At 38.8% G+C, this 19,537-nt stretch overlaps 1 protein-coding gene across 1 annotated transcript in view; it reads left to right on the top strand.

The window, feature by feature from the left end:
- The first annotated feature begins 946 nt into the window (after positions 1-946).
- The window catches only part of LOC119734998 (myosin phosphatase Rho-interacting protein-like), a 49,894-nt gene continuing 31,303 nt past the window's right edge, over positions 947-19,537 (top strand). Inside the window, 2 exon segments of the mRNA XM_038208669.1 lie at positions 947-1,638; positions 5,802-5,882. Of these exon segments, the coding sequence (XP_038064597.1) occupies positions 1,486-1,638; positions 5,802-5,882 (234 nt within the window). The 5' untranslated portion in view covers positions 947-1,485.

Raw genomic sequence — 19,537 nt, 5'->3', positions numbered from 1 at the left:
AATTGATCCATTTTATATTTAGTGGAGTCAGGGAATCAGACTACTTGAACATTTTTGTTTTTCTTGTTTTTTCCCCAGCATTTTCGAACACAAACCTTCAAACATGTCAGTCTAACAATATTTGATCTATTATACTAACCCCTAAAATAGTTCATTTCTGAAAATTACAGCAAAAGCCAATCATGTATATATTCCCTTTAAAAACCTTACAACAAAGTCTATTTAAACAAGCGAACAAAAAAGATCATTTATAACAACAAAAATGTCCTTAATTATCTGTCAACCGCTCAATGTTGACTTTATTACGAAAACCAAACATCCTTTTCTGCAAAAAAAAGAGAAAAAATGTAGGAAACATACCGTAAACTGTTTGATTACTTCCGACAAATAAAAAGCGGATATGGTTTGTCGCCGGGGTGGACAGAGGTTGGCATTCCAGTGGTTAAAAACTTCCGCACACGGAACAATAGATTTCCGAAAACTGCGTTACATTTTCCTCGGCACTTTAATGTACATTGTACTTCACTCGGCAGTTTGAAATGATAAAATTGTATCAACTTTGTTTGCACAAAACATAACCGCAAACGAGCCTTTTTTATTTTGAGTACCGGTTTTTTAATATTTTTTTTTACTTTTCCCATTTTCAAGTTGTTAATGTAACTTTTTTAAAGGGATTATCCTGATTTTTTTTTTTTATAGATATCATAATAACTTAAATAAGTTACATCGCCACAGGTTCAACTTTACGTGGGTGATATGGATACGCCTCTTTCACAGGGTACACGGTGCGTAATTGATCAATAATGTGTAAATGCTTTTGTGACAGTACGTACAATACAGACGGCAATTTGCATGAGAACGCGATGTAGTACATGTACGTCTGGTGCAGCGCCCACCACCAACGCGATTACTTTTACGACCACGCAGTTAGTACATGTACGCGTGTACACGCGGAGACCAGACTATTATTTACCATTTTCGTTGAATTCGCCGCCGGTGTCACGATGGTGGAGCTCGACAACTTCAAGAAATGTCGATAATTCAGGATTTCGAAGCCGCGTTTCCGCCCGTAAAATGCAGAGCAGACAAGTGTGCCGTGTGAAAACATGGCCTAGGCGTTCAGCAAACCCTTTCCGTCCACTTTGGGGGCCAGTTTGGGTCGTGAATTTTTGGGATTAAACGTGGCAAGTTTTCACCGGTTTCTGCTTGCGAGACAGCGCAGTCAACGCTTGTTGATCTTTGAGCGTGTATCGCGCGCTACCAGCACACAACCACAGCACCACCGCCAAACACGTGATTGGAATCACTTTAATACGTGTGCATTTGCAGTGGATATTTACATGAACATTCGCTTTTATGTGAACGACCGGTTAACCTATGATAGAACTTCGGTCTTGGGATTCTAGAAGGTGACTCCATTGCCCAATTCGGGCCATTTTTTTTTGACGTGGAGAGACCCGGGAACCCGCCGGTTTTCGTGCCACCATGATGGGCTTTCCGAAGCGCGGCGAGGGGAACCTCACCCGCGCCACTTCGCTATGCAAGAACTTCCAGCCGAACATGTTCAACAAGACCAAGTGCCAGAACTGCTTCAGGACCAGGGAGGCACACGATTTGGATGGCGGGGACGGTAGCAATGTATGTACTTTATTTTTATTAATCAATGTTGAAGGCATGGAACGTAACTGCTTTTTTAAAAGATAATAAAGTGTAATTTATGACACAAACATGACAAACGTCACAAAGTGTACAGTCATTGCATTAAGACACAACGGAGTCCAACCTGGGCTAAGTACTAATCCATATATACCGAGCAACACAATTCTTTCATTGACCCAAAAACCCAACATTGCCCAACAAAAACATCAGATTTTAACCTCAAAACGGCCTCACGATCGCGAGGGGAGCTCTCGGAATTGAACGGGAAATTTCACTTTTCATCTGGATTGTAAGTAAACTTCAGTACAACCATCTGAATCATCGATGTCTACTTTTACCCTAGGTGGCGTATCTAGTAATTTGTAGGCCATTTTGAGGGCGAAATCTGATGTTTTTGTTGGGCAATGTTGGGTTTTTGGGTCAAGGACAAAATTGTGTTGCTCGGCATACACGGATTAGCTTGGACCCTACTATCGCCAGACCATATCCGAATGTTGAAAAGGCGATAAGTTGGGTCCAAGTTACTCGGACTATGTTTCAAAATGAAATTGCAAATGACTGTCAAATTTTCCAAAATGACTTTTGCAGCCCCAGGCAGTGTTTTCTTTAAAAAATTTAGATTAACTCTACGTTTTTGTAATTTAAATTAGTGGGCGGAAAGAAAGTGTGTATTTCTTGACTGTTTAGACGTGCGCTGATGTTGGCGCTGTCATCATTTTAGTAACCCCATAATTTTCCTCATAAATACAAACCCTGCCCTCTTTCTACCGAATTAAGCCTGCCGATATTCAATATGGAAAGAATGTTGCAACCTGGCGCAATTTCAGCAGTTGTGTACAAAGTCTATGGAGAGTCAAGAAAATTTTTAAGTATTTCCGGACAAAATTGAAAATGTTTCTCAGTCCCAGATTCATGTCTTATCATTTCTTCAATGACTGACCCTCATTGAGATGATATATGAAGAAAAAAGCAGTGTCAGGTTGCAACATTCTTTCCTTCAATATGGTATTTTAGCACTTTCACTGCAATATACGCCATCTTGTATAAGGGGCAAAAAGAACAAGTGTTGCTAGATGCGAGCGCATATTAGAATGAACGCATGATGACTTGGAAGTGCAAAAGTTTTGGATTCACATGCATGCTCAGCAACGCATGTTGTTTTGCCAAGGGAACAAGATGGCGCATGTTACTGTGAAACATGTTGCTTATTCAATAAGTTGTGTTGCCTGCAGAACCACTAAAAACAATAAATAACAAGAGTCTTACAAGGAAAATGCATTTATCCTTTCCTTAATTAAGTTTGATGACAGGAGTAAAAGGAGATACATTTTTTAATAGTCTGAGTAGTGTCGTTTTTCTTATCTGGTCGAATTCTCCCCTTTACAATGTCAAGGAAAATGTCAACTGGAATTCCCTGTCAAACACCCCTTGGAAGAGTTTAATAACACGTATACTTTTTAAGCTGTATAGCTTTGTTTGACCATGGCCTTAAAACCAGGATGCTAAAGGCTTAAATTGTTAAGGGTGACTAGTTTGTTACAACACCGTACTAGTAAACTGATTGAAGAACCCAGGGAAACAAGGCTAAAAATAAACAAACGTAGTTTAAAATTGGAAATCGGTCATTGTACTTTTGGGAGTGGGGTTTGGAGTGAATACACGTTAATTTAATATATGGAATTTAAAACAAAAGTTAAGAAACTGAGACAAGAAAGTGTTTAACACTTTCTTGTCTCACAAAAAAGCTGTTTAATTTTTTGATTAAAAAAGAGACTTAAACCTTAGTATATTTGCAGAATATAAATAATAAAACAAGGCAAAGAGTGACTGACAATTTGCAAAAACATGTAAAACCTAGGCTAACACATTGAAAGTGACATCCATGAACATTTCCACAAATTAGATTATTCTATAAATGTTCATGTTTAGTTCATCATTTCATAGGCATGCTGTGAATTGTACTAGTTTGTACACTGCAATATGAGAATTATCGATACACACACAGTTTGTATGATTCATTCCTGTTCCTTGAAAGACATATGGAAAATCCATTAGGAATTCCCATAGAACTTCATGTAATATGCACATGCACATATATGACAAATAGCTGAAGTATTTCAGTGTTAGAAAACTAATATGCTGCCTAGGATCGGGACGTGATGTCAGTTAAATCTGTAGCAAGATTTATTGTTGGAGCAGGGGTCATGACCCCTGGCTGTATTTTGTCTTGTATAGTCTTTCAGGTTCCCCGTGCAGCTCTGCTTTTGTATGGTTGGTATCATTCAGCATGTCAGACAGTTGGATTTAAATTATAAATGTTCATGCACTCTTATGCTTTCTCCTGCCCCACATTTTGATGGCAAAGCTGTAAATCATGGATGGATAAGCACAATTTAGCAAAAAAATGTGCTTCAGTTGTTGGTGTTATCAGTAATTCTAGGGCTTGCTTCTGTAACTCCAGAATTTCAAAACAATACTCTGTTTTATGTCCATAAAGAAATCATTTACATTGTGTACATGTAGAACGTTGTACAACTTGTTTGTTTCAGAGCAATTCATATTCATATGTATGTTTCTGTGTTTATCTACAGTGTGTACGTGGACCAGACCTACGCGTACATTTGTACATCATTCATGCAAATTTTATGCAATGTGATAAAAACATCAGCTAAGCTTACCTGCGTTGTGCACATCAGGTCATGTTCACTAATAACATGAACTACATGTACATACCTGTACATGATACAAACAATGTACATTTATGTTTACATGTGGGTACACCAGAACATAACAGGTTGTAACCTTTTTTCCTGAAATTGAACACATTGCTCAAGGTCTCAAGGACATTTTGTCCTTATTTTGTTGATCGTCGGTCTTTTGTGTTCAAGTACAAGACACAACACGCAAGCCTTGTGTGAAGTGCACGTACAGGTAGTACAGCGTTGTTCAACACAATCAACTCTCACCTATAAGTGTAAGCTCCTTACTTTCAAAGTTGCTGAACAGATGAGAATGTTATTTTAGCAGTTTGTGTGGTTTTATGAATGAAAAAAATGTACATGTAGTGACAACCTAAATGTACATTGTGTAATTCTAACAATATTCAGTTGGTATCATAGAGCTATATTAAATTATTAGAGCGCTAACTCGATGTATGTAATGCCTGATGGGCGCATCCATGTTTGTGCACAAACCTATGGAGAACTAGAAAATTTGTACTGCTATTTGCATATCTGCGTTTGTATTCCATACCTGTGCGTCATCGAAGCCAATACGCCCAAAACCGACACGCACGATCAGCAAATGAGCGTGTCATTTTGCTCTACGCAAACAGCGCAATGCGTGCGCATCCCTCTGCTGCAGATGCTTTTTGCCATGACTTTCTTGAACTGTCATGACGCGCTTAAGTTGTTTGCGTATGTTCTACTTGCGCTTTGCATGTAGAGAACACTTTCAAAATTCAATCCATCTAATTTCATTATGTTCTACAAGTACGCACATGAATTCAAAATGTCTGCGCCCAGGAAGGCTTCAAAGCATCTCCGTGCGCAAGAATGAGGAGTTAACGCTCTAGTAATTTAATATAGCTCTATGGTTGGTACACTGTACACAGCAGCTACATGTAGATTCTTATTCAGATCAAGGTGAAAACTGAAAACAATCTTAGATCCCTTGAGTTGAATGGTAAATGGATGTCTACAACTAAGTTCCTGATTATTTTTACCTCCGCCAAGGAGGTTATGTTTTCATCGGATTTGGTTAGTTTGTTGATTTGTCTGTTAACAAGATAACTCAAAAAGTATAAACATTCTTGTAGGGATGGTTCTTGGTACAAGTACAAATCGTTTAGATTTTGGAAGTGATCTGGATCTGGGTCTGGATCCAGGATTTTTGTAAAGGATTCTTCACCATTTATGCGAGTATTTCTTTTGGGTGTACTTACAATATAACAGGGAATTGTTTAGCCTTGGCGGAGTTTTTTGCGCTCTGAGTGCTTTTCAGTTTATACTTGAATTTCTCCTTGCTAAGCCCAAGATTAAATTTCTGCAAATTGTTTGAATTTAGCCAAGGAAGAACAGGCACAGTGATCGAGGAATCGTTGATCCTAATCAAAACTCTATCCTTTTGTTGTTGTTACCCAGAAACCCAAGAAGGTTCTCCTGTGTGGCTACTTGTTCATCGCGCCAGGCTTGGACCCAGAGAACCCAATGTCGCGCTCAAGGGTAAGCTATTTTTACATGGTATTAATCCTTGGCTGTGGATGGCACAGCCTGCTTTGGACTATTTCTCCTTTATATTTTCATCGTCAACAGTGTGGACAGTGGAATTTTAAGAGCATTGTGTAACAGGGGACTACGGCTGAATTTCAGAATTTGCAGTAGGGCTCTGTGTGTTTGTCCAAGCCGCACTGTAAATAGAGTGCAGTAAAGGGCACTCACTTTGTCCTCTACACAGTTTATGTTGTAAGGGTGTTGTGTTCCTTTTTTCTGTACAAGCATCTTCTACTGTGGAGCACGCTTATATACTTTTTTAGAAGGCAAGGTGAAAAAGTAAAAGAGTAAAGAACAGATTTCAACCACATGCAGCCAGGTTTTGCCAAAATGTCATGTTTTAGATTGATTACTTTTCTTGTCTATACGTATTTGCCAAGCTTTGAAGTTTGAGCCAAGCTGTCAAGAAAAGACTGGCGCCCCATAAAATGTATATGAAACTCCATTGTGAGATCTCAGGTCCTGTGCGAGCTTCAGAATTATACAAATGGCAAGTGCACACGCATGTGAAGAATGTTTTGAAAAGAAATTTGTTTGACTGAAGTGATAAGTAGAGTTCCATTGGCTCAATTTGTTGTATCCCAAAATTACTTGAAAAAGTTTGAGTTTTGTGTGGAAAATCCAAGAAAAAAATGCTATTCTTGTAGTCTGGTTCCCTGACTCTACTTCAGATGAAACATCAATTTATAGACATTGGGGGAATTGTCAGGTCAGGGAACCAAACTAGCTGGCTTAAACCCGTTCATGATTGCAAACAAAATGTTGACTAACTAAATGTGGTAAATTGGGGGAAGTATTTGAAAAAAGTCATTCCCCCCAGCAATGTTTGGCCGACCATCGTTGGAAATTGATACAAGAAATTCACTTTTCTTGAAAATAACAGCACACCAGGTGCCATGATTTCACAGGATACTTGAGACTAGTATTAGGTTTTCCATAATAATTTGGTAGGCCTACTTTTGTTTCTTAACCCTAACCGCCCTGAATCCTCCAAAATCCTTTTTGCAAATCGGAGGATTTTGCAGGATTGAGGTTACATGGCAAAAGTGCGTTGCGAATTTCGGAGTACGCACTGTGTCAAGGTCTTGGGCCGGACCTTGTGTTGTTTATGCTCAGCCATGCATAAATTTAGTCCTTGATTATACTTGACATCCTCCGCACTGCTCCAGGATGTCACTGCCTCTGCCTCAGCCTATTGACAGTCATAGCCGGAGGATTTTGCAGGATTCAGGCAGTGGTCACCCCTCCATGGACCATATTCAAGAAATGATGGAGGAATTTGCAGGATTGAGGCTATATGCTATTTTTCCATGAGGCCAATTGGAGGATTTTGCAGGATTGAGGCTACATCCTAGCAAAAAGGCCTAGGGAATTAGGGTTAATGTTTGCGAATTAATTACCTTTAAAGGGAAAATACAACATTTGCAAACATCAAAAATAAAACTACCAAATCATTTTGAAATACCTTGCTGGACTGTTAGTGAATGACTGTGTAAAGCATCCTGTAAAATCATGGCACCTGGTATACTGTCATTTTCAAGAAAAGTGGTATTTTTGTATCAATTTCCAACGCTGGTCGGCCGACCAGCGTTGGAAAAAACTGGCTTTTTTTTCAAATACTGACCCCAATTGACCATTGCACTTGTTTGCAATCGATTACACACCTATGGACGGGTACAAGCCAGCTAGACTGGTTCCCTGACCTTACAATTCCCCAATGTATGTAAACTGCTCTGTTTCTTCTGATATGGAGTCAGGGAACCAGACTACAGAAAATTGATTGTTTTTTCTTGGTTTTTGTAGCATTTTCGAACCCAAAACCTAAAAAAAGTCATTGTAACTATATTTGCTATATTTTTCCAACCCCCCAATTCCATCCATTTCTGAAAATTACAGCAAAAGCAAATGATGTATATTCCCTTTAAAATGGGAGTTCATTCCTAGCTTTGACTCACACACCATGTATTGTTTTTTTTTAATCTGGTTGAAATGACAAGTGAATAAAATCCCATCCATATAAAAAATTGTGTACATCATACCAGTTTCAGATTATTTTTTTGAGTTACATGTAACTTAATGTAATGAATTTTGTTGGCCAAATGTTTCTCATCTACGTAAACCTGAAAAAGCATTGATATCCACCATGGTTGCCATGTCTCTGGTATTTTTTATTTCTGGTCAGACGTTAAAATTAAAAAGTAAAATTCTCAAATAAATTAGTTTGCGCTTTGCATGATATCTGAATCCACGCGTATTAAATAATGAACAAAATAGCCTCAAATTTTTCCCATTCAGTTGTTTGTCCAGAGTCTGCCCACATTCATAAATATTTTGGCAATAAGTTTTCAATGCAGTGTTTTGATTGTTGTCATAGTGACTCATTCCACTGGGTGTCTGCTGTTTTGCGATGCGTATAGTCAGATAGCACATTTACTGTTATTATCTAGCCCAATAGGATGTGGGTTTGCCCAGGAATATCTCATATCGAAACCAGCAGCCCTTAACCCCTGATACATATGGCCAGAAGGAACTTTCAATGTCTGTGTGTACACGTACTTCATTTACAAATTGTGCAATGTGATATGATCTATTTTTAAAGAAGAGGAAAAATTGGGCGTTGAGGTTGAAAATGTCAGGTCAGGTCATCATTAATGGGACTTTCCTTGCTGTACGTCTGGCACCCTGTCTCGGAGGCAATTATATAAAATACATGGAGTGGGTGTCAGTCTTAAATACTTCCTGAATTTTTCTTTCTGAAACTGAAACTTGCCTTGTCACCTTTGGAAAATTCTTGTGAATGCAACAGGCCTGCAAGTTTTCCTCTGATCCACTGATTTCCGCGCTTTTTACTTCTCATGAAAGCTGTTACAAATTGAAAAACACTGTACAAAGTCTTGTGTGGTCTGGAATTTCCTCTTTTTTTCCTAAATTCCCAGTTGCCTGCCTGATGCAAGTATTGCAAGAGAGAAAAGAAAAAACCTGAACCCCCAAAACCTTCCTTTAACCCTAACCCACCTCACTCCTCCAAAATCCTCCTGGCGGTTTTGGAGGATTCTAGAGGATTGAGGATGAATGGTGATTGAATCAAATGAGGATTCTGGAGGATTGAGGATGAATGGTGATTGAAGCACATGAGGATTTTGGAGGATTGAGGATGAATGGTGAATGAAGCACAAGAGGATTTTGGAGGATTGAGGATGAATGCATTTTGAGGCAGGACTGTCTGATGATTTTGAAGGATTTGGCGTTGGTTATCCTTCATTTAAACACGAGTGCAAAGTTTTGGGATGAGGAGGATTTTGGAGGATTGAAGATGAATGCATTTTGAGGCAGGACTGTCTGACAATTTTGAAAAATTTAGGCGGAGTTGAAAATTTTTGGAGGATTTTGGAGGATTGAGGATGGTTGTAAGCAACAAGGGCCTAGGGGGTTTTAAAGGGAATGTATGTACAACATTTGCGTTTGCTGCCATTTTTAAAAATAAATGGATTTGGAGGATTAGTAGGCCCTACATGTATATTATAGCAAATATGTGACCCGCTCTGCAAAAATGAGTCTGATGTCGCATAATTTGAATTCAAGCTTTTGCCATTTTGAAATGGAAACAGTAAAAATTTGCTCAAAATTTGAATCTTTTGTTTTTGTTTTATTTTGGTTGTTTGATAGTTTTAGTTCAAATATCTTACACAGAAATGTAAATATTGTAAGAAAAAGAACAAAAATATGAATCTTTGGTGCTTTTCTTGGTTAGTTACAGTGTATTTGTCATTTTTCAAAGCCTTTTTTCTCCATTGAGACACTTCTAGCTTTGCAAAAACTTTACAGAATGAAACAAGTCCAACAGTGCAACCAAATGTCCTATAGAGGTCCGTGATATACCAAAAGAAAGCTTATTTCATTCCCATTTTATTAACGTAGTTAACTCAAAATGTCAGTTTTGCCACAACAGACTCATTTTTGCGGAGCGGGTCACATATTGTTGAAATGACTTGTTTCACGTTTTGGGCTTGTAGATGCTGGAAAAAAACCAAGAAATCCAATCATGAACTTGGGAAAGATTTCCATATACGAAGTTCACTCAACACCCTGTGTCCAAACCCTATGAGATTGGACTGAACAATTCTAAGTGTTTTCTAAGAAAGTGCTTGTATTTTCTCACTGCTCAAATTGACTTTGATGACATGAAATTGCTATCTGGGGGCTTGTTAGCCAATACAGAGGAAAATTAGTGAACTTCTTATATGGAAATCTTTCCATGAACTTGTAGTCTGGTTCCCTGACCTCGCTTACGATGAAACAGAGCAATTTATGGACTTTAGGGAACTGCAAGGTCAGAGAATCAGTCTAGCAGGCTGGTACCCCTTCACAGGTGTGAAATCAATTGCAAAGAATACGTGCAATAACTTATTATGAAAAATTAGGAGCAGTTTTTGAAAAAGAGCCAGTAATCTCCAACGCTGGTCGGCCAACCAGTATTGGAAGAATACCATTTTCCTTAAAAATGACAGTACACCAGGAGCCACGATTTTACAGGATGATTTAGACTGTCATTCCCTAACAATCTAGTAAGGTATTTCGTGATACTTTGATCATTTCGTTTTGTGATGTTTGTAAATGTTGTATCTTCCCTTTAAATTTATATACTTGTCCATAAATTGGGAAATCTGAGACAGTTACATTGGTGTGCACTCATGGGTAGTACAGTTAAACATTGACATTAAGTAAAACATTAACATGGCATTAACAAAAATAAAAATGAGGTAAAATGAGACGCAACGGTGCAATTTCAAGGATAGTATTATTTTCAAGGATACATGTGGTATTTAGAAAAATTACATTGCGTGGTCCCTTTAGGCTTCGTGCACTCGTAGTCGAATATAAACTTTCATTAGTTTCGGATGATTGCGACATTATTGCATGTGTGTGTTTATTTAGCTGGGAATTAATTGCAAATAATACTGCTTTATTTGGACTTTACTCATCGCAGTTTGCAATTTTGTTGGCCTCACCCAATGATCTGCATAAGTATGATTGCACTAACGGTCAAGGGTGCCGGTAATTTTTTGATGAAAGTAGCCTTCAGGGAGAATTGATTTTGAAGCTGTCATTGGTTAGTCAGGGTGGTTATGTTTGACATCGTACATGTGTTACATGTATTTCAGTATTAGAAGAGTCTAACTTTGACCATCCTGTAAGAACCATACTCAGCCAGTTACTTTTGGCTAATGGATTGCTGAAACAGGTACATGTATACACAGGGAGATGTGTACATATATGTACATGAAGTATAGGATACTCAACAGGTTATTTTTATTAAAAGTTGATAATTAACACAGCAACATGATATGAAAATGATAGAAAACCTAAATAAAGTTCCAAAACAATTTTTTGAATGCATACCGGTACCTTTGTAAATCACATTCCTTGGTACTAATGGTGAATGTGTTTTTTTTGGTCACTGATATTCAAACTGTAACATTCATTTTTGCATTTGGGTGTCATACCGGTAGATAGCCTACATAACATACATGTAGGCTACACAGGGTTAAAATGATGCCTGACACCTTTTTGCCAAAATTGTTGCTGAGTCTCTAAAACTATTGATAAATGTGATTGATGACAGAACTGCTCAAATGACCTTGAGATGACATTGCAGTGTGCTCTTGACAATTGAATGAATGAATATCTACTTCTGTTTGTGCCTCATTCAATAATTTGTTGATGTACATACCGGTACATGTACATTGAAATGTCATGCTTGAAAAATCATTTCAATTTTCATTAGTCACACAGTATGCATTGGCAATCATGTGTTTCATATGGAGACTGTTGTCAATTAAACAAATTTAACTCAAGTCCAGTGCGGACAGCTGGTAAATTTCCAAAATTGTCAAGTGTCGATGCATGCTGCATGTGCTTTACCATTGTACATGATATACATTGTACATTTTGTGCATGGGTTTCATTACTGTGGTCTTTTGTGTGTGTGTGGAGGCATAAATGTGAGTAGACTTGATGACAAGTCGTTAGATAGTCATATTTTTTTCTGTGAACTTCACTTGAACTCAATCGGCGCGGCTGGTATAAGACGTTTTAACGGCCAAATCACTCAGCTTGGTCAATTGTGTATAGAAATAAAACGTATCATTGTGATATACTTGATTTATTTGAGTCGTGTATGCCCTATAATGAATTTTGGAATGTTACACTACACAACGCACAGACCCTCGGAGTAATGAGAATGACCTTCCGTTGTGGCCTAGAATACACGCTGGAATCTGAACCAATCAGAGTGCTTGCATAGAATAGCTAGCGATTCAAAATACTCCCATATGTTGTGTACAAAATAGAAAACGTTTTCGCCAAGTCGGTTATTGAACATCAATAGTCAGTATCATTTGGTCTGGGAACCAGGCTACGCGCTTTGCAGTGACATTTTGCGTGCGTGGAACAAGTAACGTACGTGAACAATAACCGACTTGGCACCAAGTCTAAAATGTGAGTTTTTTTTATGAGCAAATCCTTGTCCTTTTTGGCACTTTCTTTAGTTCAGATTGTGTTTCATTCCAATTTGGAAAAGTCTCCTTGTTTTTTTTGTGGGGCGTTATTTTTTTTTCGCTCCTTAAAAAACAGGAGCACGATAGGAGCGCCTTCACAATCGTGCTTCTCAACAATTATGGTCTGTAATGGCACTCACTTGGCAATTATAAAAAGTACATGTATGCCTCACTTGCTCTAGTCACTGTGCAAGTTCACAGTCATTACAAAATGAAAGTGACTATTACATTTGTCACTGCATTCTCTGTGATGGAAGATGCAGTGCCTCCCAGCGTGGGTGTAACCTGAGATGAATTAAATGGTACGTTCCCCAGTGGCTAGACAGCAGGGGAGGGAACTTGGATAATCAGCCACCAGAGTGGAGCGTAATACTGTCGGAATTCTCTTCTCTGTCATTTGACTGAGGGCAATGACCTTATCCTGGTATCAGCCAGCCAGACTGTTCCGTAATGAGGAAGATGTTCACTTGATACTGTTAGTTTTGTAAAGACCAAGGAAGGCTGGTGTTTATCAGAGCAGTTGTGGACACAGGAAAAACTCTACTCATGAAAACAACACAGGTTTAATTTGTGATGGAAATATCATATCAGTTAATGCATGTGGCACAATCTTAAAAATACAGGCATGGCCAGTTTTTTCTTTCTTACAACCCAAACATGACCAGTGTAAACATCAGTATGAAAACAAATACATGTAATCTTTTTTTCATAGTTTAGCAGTTTCTTGATCCATTTTTTAAACACTTTTTTGCAGTCTTCAACAGGTTTTACATGTAGGTTGGATCGAGAATAGGACAACTGCACTGTTGTGAAAAAATCTGTTGTCCAAATTGTTTCACTTTCGTTCAATGTGCAAATGCCAATAAAAATTTAAATAAATATTTATTAAAAATGTTCCTAACTTATCCAATAGTTATTTTTTTCTTCATCATACTGTATAAATTTCTGTTCAAATATCCAAAGTACATGTAATATGAAAGAATACATAAAATACCGTTCTTCATTGTCTGGTGACACTGTTGTTTACTTTGTACATGTAACTTAAACCCAAGGATGATGTTGTCTCGACTGTAATTAGAAAACAAATTAATTAACCCTAAACCTGCTCAATCTGACAGGATCCAACTATTTTACATACCCGCTAGAGCCTGTTGGATTGAACAGTAAACCCCTTGTATTCTTGTTGAAATCTGTTGGATTCAGCAGGCAACTGAAAACATTCAGAGTCGGATTCTGTTGGGTACTGGTAAATAACGCCAAGTTGGACTCTTTGTTGGATCCAGGAGACAACTAAAAAATAAGGCACAGTAGGGCTCGTTCAACGACGGCCGTTTCTGTAGGAGAAGTGCAACTGCGTATTTTCCGCAATCTAGCACGCATTGCGCAGTGCTGAAAATGTTCCAAACACGCGCACTTGTTGCTCAAAATGTGTTCAAAATATGAGGCAGCTGATGCACGTTATTCAAGTTGACGCTCAAAATGCCAATGCACGTGGATGGTCTGTAGGAAATGACGTTATTTGTACGAGACCTGTTGGATTCTTTTGGATTGAGCATGCCAGTCATACATTCAGGTACCCAACAACTTGGCAAGTTGGGTCGTTTGGGACTGTGTTGGATTCAGGGGTGTGAAATCTCAGCTTTAAAGCTGATTTCAGCTTTTTTTGTTTTGGATTTCAGCTTTTTTCCCTCACTTGCTGTGTACAAAAGTATAGGAGATTTCCAAAGTTCAGCTTTTTTACAACTTTTCCAGCTGTTTTCAGCTATTTTTTATCAGTGGTCACTCACACCCCTGTGGATTGAGCAGGAAACTCATATGAGTAACCGTCAGACTCTGTTGGATTTACAAATGTAGCAGGGTAGTCCTGAGGAACTACTAGGGGTTTAGGGTTAAGTGACGTTTAATAATTTTTAGCTTCCCCTGACAACAGACTGGTCCATTCAGCCCTGCCACATACATCCCCAAGGTAAACCTCCCGTTACTTTGTGTTTAATTTCACATTCTCTATAAATGTGATTGTTGTGGCTGCATTGTCTTGTCAAGTTGACAGTGCCGAGGCCTAGGGCAGGTTTTGCTGACGCATTAACTAGCTTTTCCAGCCGTCACCCATTGTGTTGTTCTTGTTCGGCTGTCCCAGACTTAAGTATGAAGAGCACATAAATTTGATCAAGTCACACGCACGACATGATTATCATCCAGACAATCGTTGTGGACTAGGTAACCGCTGACATGGGGGTGACCCTTTTTGTGTACCATGCTCTTCATTCCATCAGAGCTGGCGCTGTTTCAGTATCTTCCTAGGTGACAGTGACACACTTGATGAGTGCAAAGAAATTCAAATGTGCAGGCTCACAGATAATGTGATATTAAATATGAGTAAGCATCAAAAAGATAATTTCTGATCTCTACAGTCAAGATGAAGATTCACATTTTTGGTGCGGTCCATGTATCATAAGGGTCATTCACATTGCCCAAATTCTCTGTGTTTGACCCTGGTCAACACAGAGATTTGGTCAGGAACCCCTTTCATGCCAGTAATGTGGTGAGTGTGGTCTGGTGGTTAGGGTTCGTGACTCATGATCAGAGGGTCAGGGGTTCGAATCCAGCTGCTGGTCATATGTTGTGTCCTTGGGCAAGCCACTTCACATCACTTATCTCTCTCCACCCAGGAGTATAAATGGGTACCGGCATTAGCTGGAGGGTAACCTGCGATGGACTAGTATCCCATCTAGAAAGGGTAGTAGAAATATTCTCAGTCGTTTCATGCTACTGAAACCGGAGATAAACCCCAGCCTGATGGGCCACATTGGCTCGTGACAGACTTTATTATTTACTTTTCTTCCATACCAGCAAGAGTCCAACATGGCTTCTACACGGGCCCGGTGCTCTACACAGCTAAACTCCAACCCTTGCTGGGACCAGAACACTGCAGTGATAATGTCAAACAAAAATGTTGACATCTTCCCCCTTGACATTTTAGAAAAGATTCAGATTCAACAAAATCATAAAATAACATTCATTTTAACTTTTGCCAGAAAGTAGTACCCTGCCCAAAAATTTTCAACCAAAAGAAATGTATCAAAATAAATCTGAGCAATATGTTGTTCCGTCGACAAGTTAAATCGTGGATAACAACGATAGCGTATTTGTTCCACACACACACACAATAGACAAGACAAAACTTAGCGGTAGTTTGTTCGCTTGTTCTGTTTGGGAAAATGCGCTTACAATTTGAAGGTTTCTGTACAAGTGACTGTAGAGATAAATCTTTTGAAGCTTAATCACTTCAGTATCACATTATCTGTGAGTCTGCACATTTGAATTCTACTGAAAACAACGCCATCTCAGATTGAATTAAGAGAACTCAATCTGTGCACACGAATGTACATGTACCTATTCATGAACACTTGTAGTATACCTACATTTTTGTAAACCTTCAAATTGTAAGCCTTTTTTCCAAACAGAACAAGTGAACAAAGCACCGCTCAGTTTGTCTTGTCTATTATGTGTGTGGAACGAATACGCAATCGCTGTTATCCTCGATTTAACTTGTTCACCAGAACAACAGGTTAAAAAGACATTGGCCTTGGCATTATTCTTCAGCTGACATCAAAAGTGCAGTAATCCTACGGGAACTGTGTTGCAATGCCTGCCACTGACCTAAACCACAGGTCCTGACAATTTTGTCTCATTATTGACAACTGTAAAAACCCAAGGCTGAGTGGCCGTCAGTAAAAAATGGCTCAGTTGACTGAACAATTTTTGGATGATGGAAGATAGCGTGATCAAAAAAATGCCGCTGTTCTTCTTTTGAAAAATGCACAAAGCCATTGCAAAAATTAATCTTATTTACTCTAGGCTTAATTATGTAAATATGTACTTCATTAGCCATGCACATCATACACGTATCACTGAGTATAGGAAAAATACCCAAAACAGCAAAACAAAATCTACATTTACATACAAATTTGGGTGACAACCCTTCCAACACCGTACACGTACCGGTACGGTTGTGTATGCAAGGGTCATATCAGTGAACAGAAAAACATTGTGTAATTTTCTTTGAGAAAGCGTGTGTATTGGTGGAACCCTGTAATGTAAAGAAATGCATCGTATACGTACAAAGAATGTTGTTGTTAGCCAAAGTTGCTGATATTTTATGTACATGTACATGTAAATGAAATACCAACAGATTGTTTAATGGTGACAAAAAATGTTAAAGTATTGCACACTCACATTCATGTTGTACACAGATATCATACCGGTACATATGTCATGTTTACATGATCATGCTTACAATGTTTCTCCCGAACTTTGGGATTGATAGGCCTATTCTTCTTGTTCAAGAGAAGCTCCCGTCATTAAATTTTTTTTTTTTTTAAATGTGTAGCGTGACAGAAAAAAAATGAATTGGAACTGAGACAGTATCGATGTTTTATAAGTCAGTGTTATGCCATCCAGTTGGGGCAAAAAGCCTTTTTACACTTTTGTTGTCCCTACCCATGTTGAAATCAACACGGGTCCACCGTAAACCGAACTGGCTTCCATCGAAACATGGATAGGCAAGGAGAGCTGTTCATGGGTCGACTGTAGATGTTACATTTTCTACCCAGGTAGAGCCTCTTAACATGCTTAACCCTGGTCCCAACCAAGGTTGGATTTTAACGGTGTAGAGTGCCAGAGTCATGTAGAAGCCTTGAAGGGCTGTCCCGAATATACAAAATATTCAAATATTCAATCATCAACCGAATATGCGAATAGCTTTTTGCTGGTTTGAATATTTTGAAAAGAAAAAACTATGCACGTGCATACATGACTGTGATGTTATTTTACTCGTACAGTTGCCTTTTTTATTGTCCGATGCCATTTTGTATCGACCGTTACTTTTTTGTCTATTTATTTACACCTATTTATTGATCCCATTCTTTTACCTGGGTAGGCCCCTTGATGGTTGTACAGCACTCCTTCCTCCATGCTACAAAACACTCCAGCGGCCCATAATGTTATGCAACTTTTGACCAGTGAGGAAGGTAGCTGCAGCTGGAGAGTGTAAAACTTAATGGGCGAGTTGTGTATTCGAATATTTTGCAAGTGCATTTGGAATAATCAAATATTAAATTATTCGAAATGGACAGCACTGAATAAATAGCCTTGTTGCATGCTTGCTCTAGAGCGTGGAAGGGATTGAGGATACCGAAATCTCTGCTTTGGATACTTTGGATCCGGGTCCAACACAGTGACTCTTTATAGTGTGAAAGACCATTTAGTGGCCGATCGCCATTATGGCCAAAATGGTCGACCCCATGGAAAAACCACTTGATGCCTTGTCTGCTTTGTGTTGCATGGCCTGACTGTGTCTATCTGTCCAATGAAAGATCTGTCCTACCGCATTGTAGCTGTTGTGTACACGTGTAGCCATTGATGCTGATAGCGTTCAAATATAAGCTTTTGTGTAGGGGTGAACTCTAGCGCCAGTGTTGCGGGTTGCGGTTCGTTGGCTACAGAGACTTCAAGTGAAGCGGTCAGTCTAATCTGGTCTGATGAAACGTGGGTACTGAATGCCAAAATAGTGAATAAACGAAGAAAAACAATCTACTGAATTGGGCAAATCCACTTTAGAGGCAGCTCGTACATTGTACACTTCCAACAATCTATGCATTTCCAACCTTAACTTTCTCAAAACTTGAAACTAAATTGTCTCCCATGTGTTAAATTAAATGTAGCACGCTGACAAGTGTGTGAAAACCACACACTATTCTGTCTGTAGACAACATTTTAATAGAGTTTTGTCACAATATTTTGTCAGTTCAGAAATATGCATTATATTTATTTAGTGAAAAAAATTAACATAAACTGAAAAATAGTACTCGCTTAAAGATATAGTCCATCATTTGTAATTTGTGCATTTTGTTCGTTTGAAGCAACAAAAGTGTTCAGAATCTAAAGAAGGGTGCTGAACAACTAACCTGATGAAGTTCAGCTCAGCTTCAGCTGTATGTTCCGAGAAAAACAGCATTCTAGGATCTTAATTTCAAATCAAAAGTTGCTGAATCATGTTTTGAATTGGGCCTGAATTCAGCGTCCGAGACATGTTCTCACTGAGCCGATTGCAGCTACGCGATGTCATGCACTGATCCGACGAATTATAGCCATGATTATAGCAACTGTGTGCGTCGTGTCAACGCTTGCGCTCGCTTCGCCAAGTAAAAAAAAACGAACTGCTAACAGAAATTTCTAACGTTCGGTGCGTCTTAAGGCGCACCGTTGGAAGGGCCTTCTTTCGTTGATTACTTCAAAATGACAGCTTGCCAGAAAGAATAATTTCACAGGGAGTTTAGTCCCCTTACTATCTTGCAACTAAGTATGTTTTTCAACAATAAGTACGCCAGTTACTTTTTGGATAGCTGCAAATGATGGACTCTGGCTTTAACATTTTACGTTGTAAATGTAATGTATTGTTGATGTATAAAATACACTGCATACACATCGTGCACATTTAGTTAGTACATGTACCTGTTTAAAACACAAGTTGCATGTGCTTGGTTTCAATCAGATCTCCCTCAGAATTAAAATAAAAAAGTATGTCTACAACTTCTGGCTCACAGATTGTGGCTGATAAGCGCATACCTGACAGCCTCATAGGTGACGTTTGTGTACTTTTGCTGTCAATGTTATCTGTGTTTCGTCTTGCCTGTCACTGGGCCCCAGTGATTTGTTGCTATTTGTCAAGCCCACAGGGGAGGGCAGGTAGCGACCTTTGACCTGCGCCGGGAATGCAGCGGCTTTGTTGCCAGTGTTGATGAAACAAAAGTCAAGAGTCCAAATATGGCTGGATTCTCGTCAGGCTTTGTATTTTTATGTACATGGACAGCTGTGTAGTTTACATATGTGGGCAATTGTGTGGTTTCGTAGACTATTTGGCACCCTTTTATTGTCATTTTTAATATATTAATCTTGCAATTCCAACAATAAAACAAGTCAAGAGTCCTAAATGTGGCTGACCTCTCTTTGCGCTACGGTGTCTTTTTATTTCATTATTTGTATACATGT

The sequence above is a fragment of the Patiria miniata genome, unplaced genomic scaffold (assembly GCF_015706575.1).
Source record: "Patiria miniata isolate m_02_andy unplaced genomic scaffold, ASM1570657v1 HiC_scaffold_28, whole genome shotgun sequence".
NCBI classification, from domain to species: domain Eukaryota; kingdom Metazoa; phylum Echinodermata; class Asteroidea; order Valvatida; family Asterinidae; genus Patiria; species Patiria miniata.
Note: the sequence above shows the minus strand (reverse complement) of the source record. Positions and strands in the feature narration are given on the sequence as shown.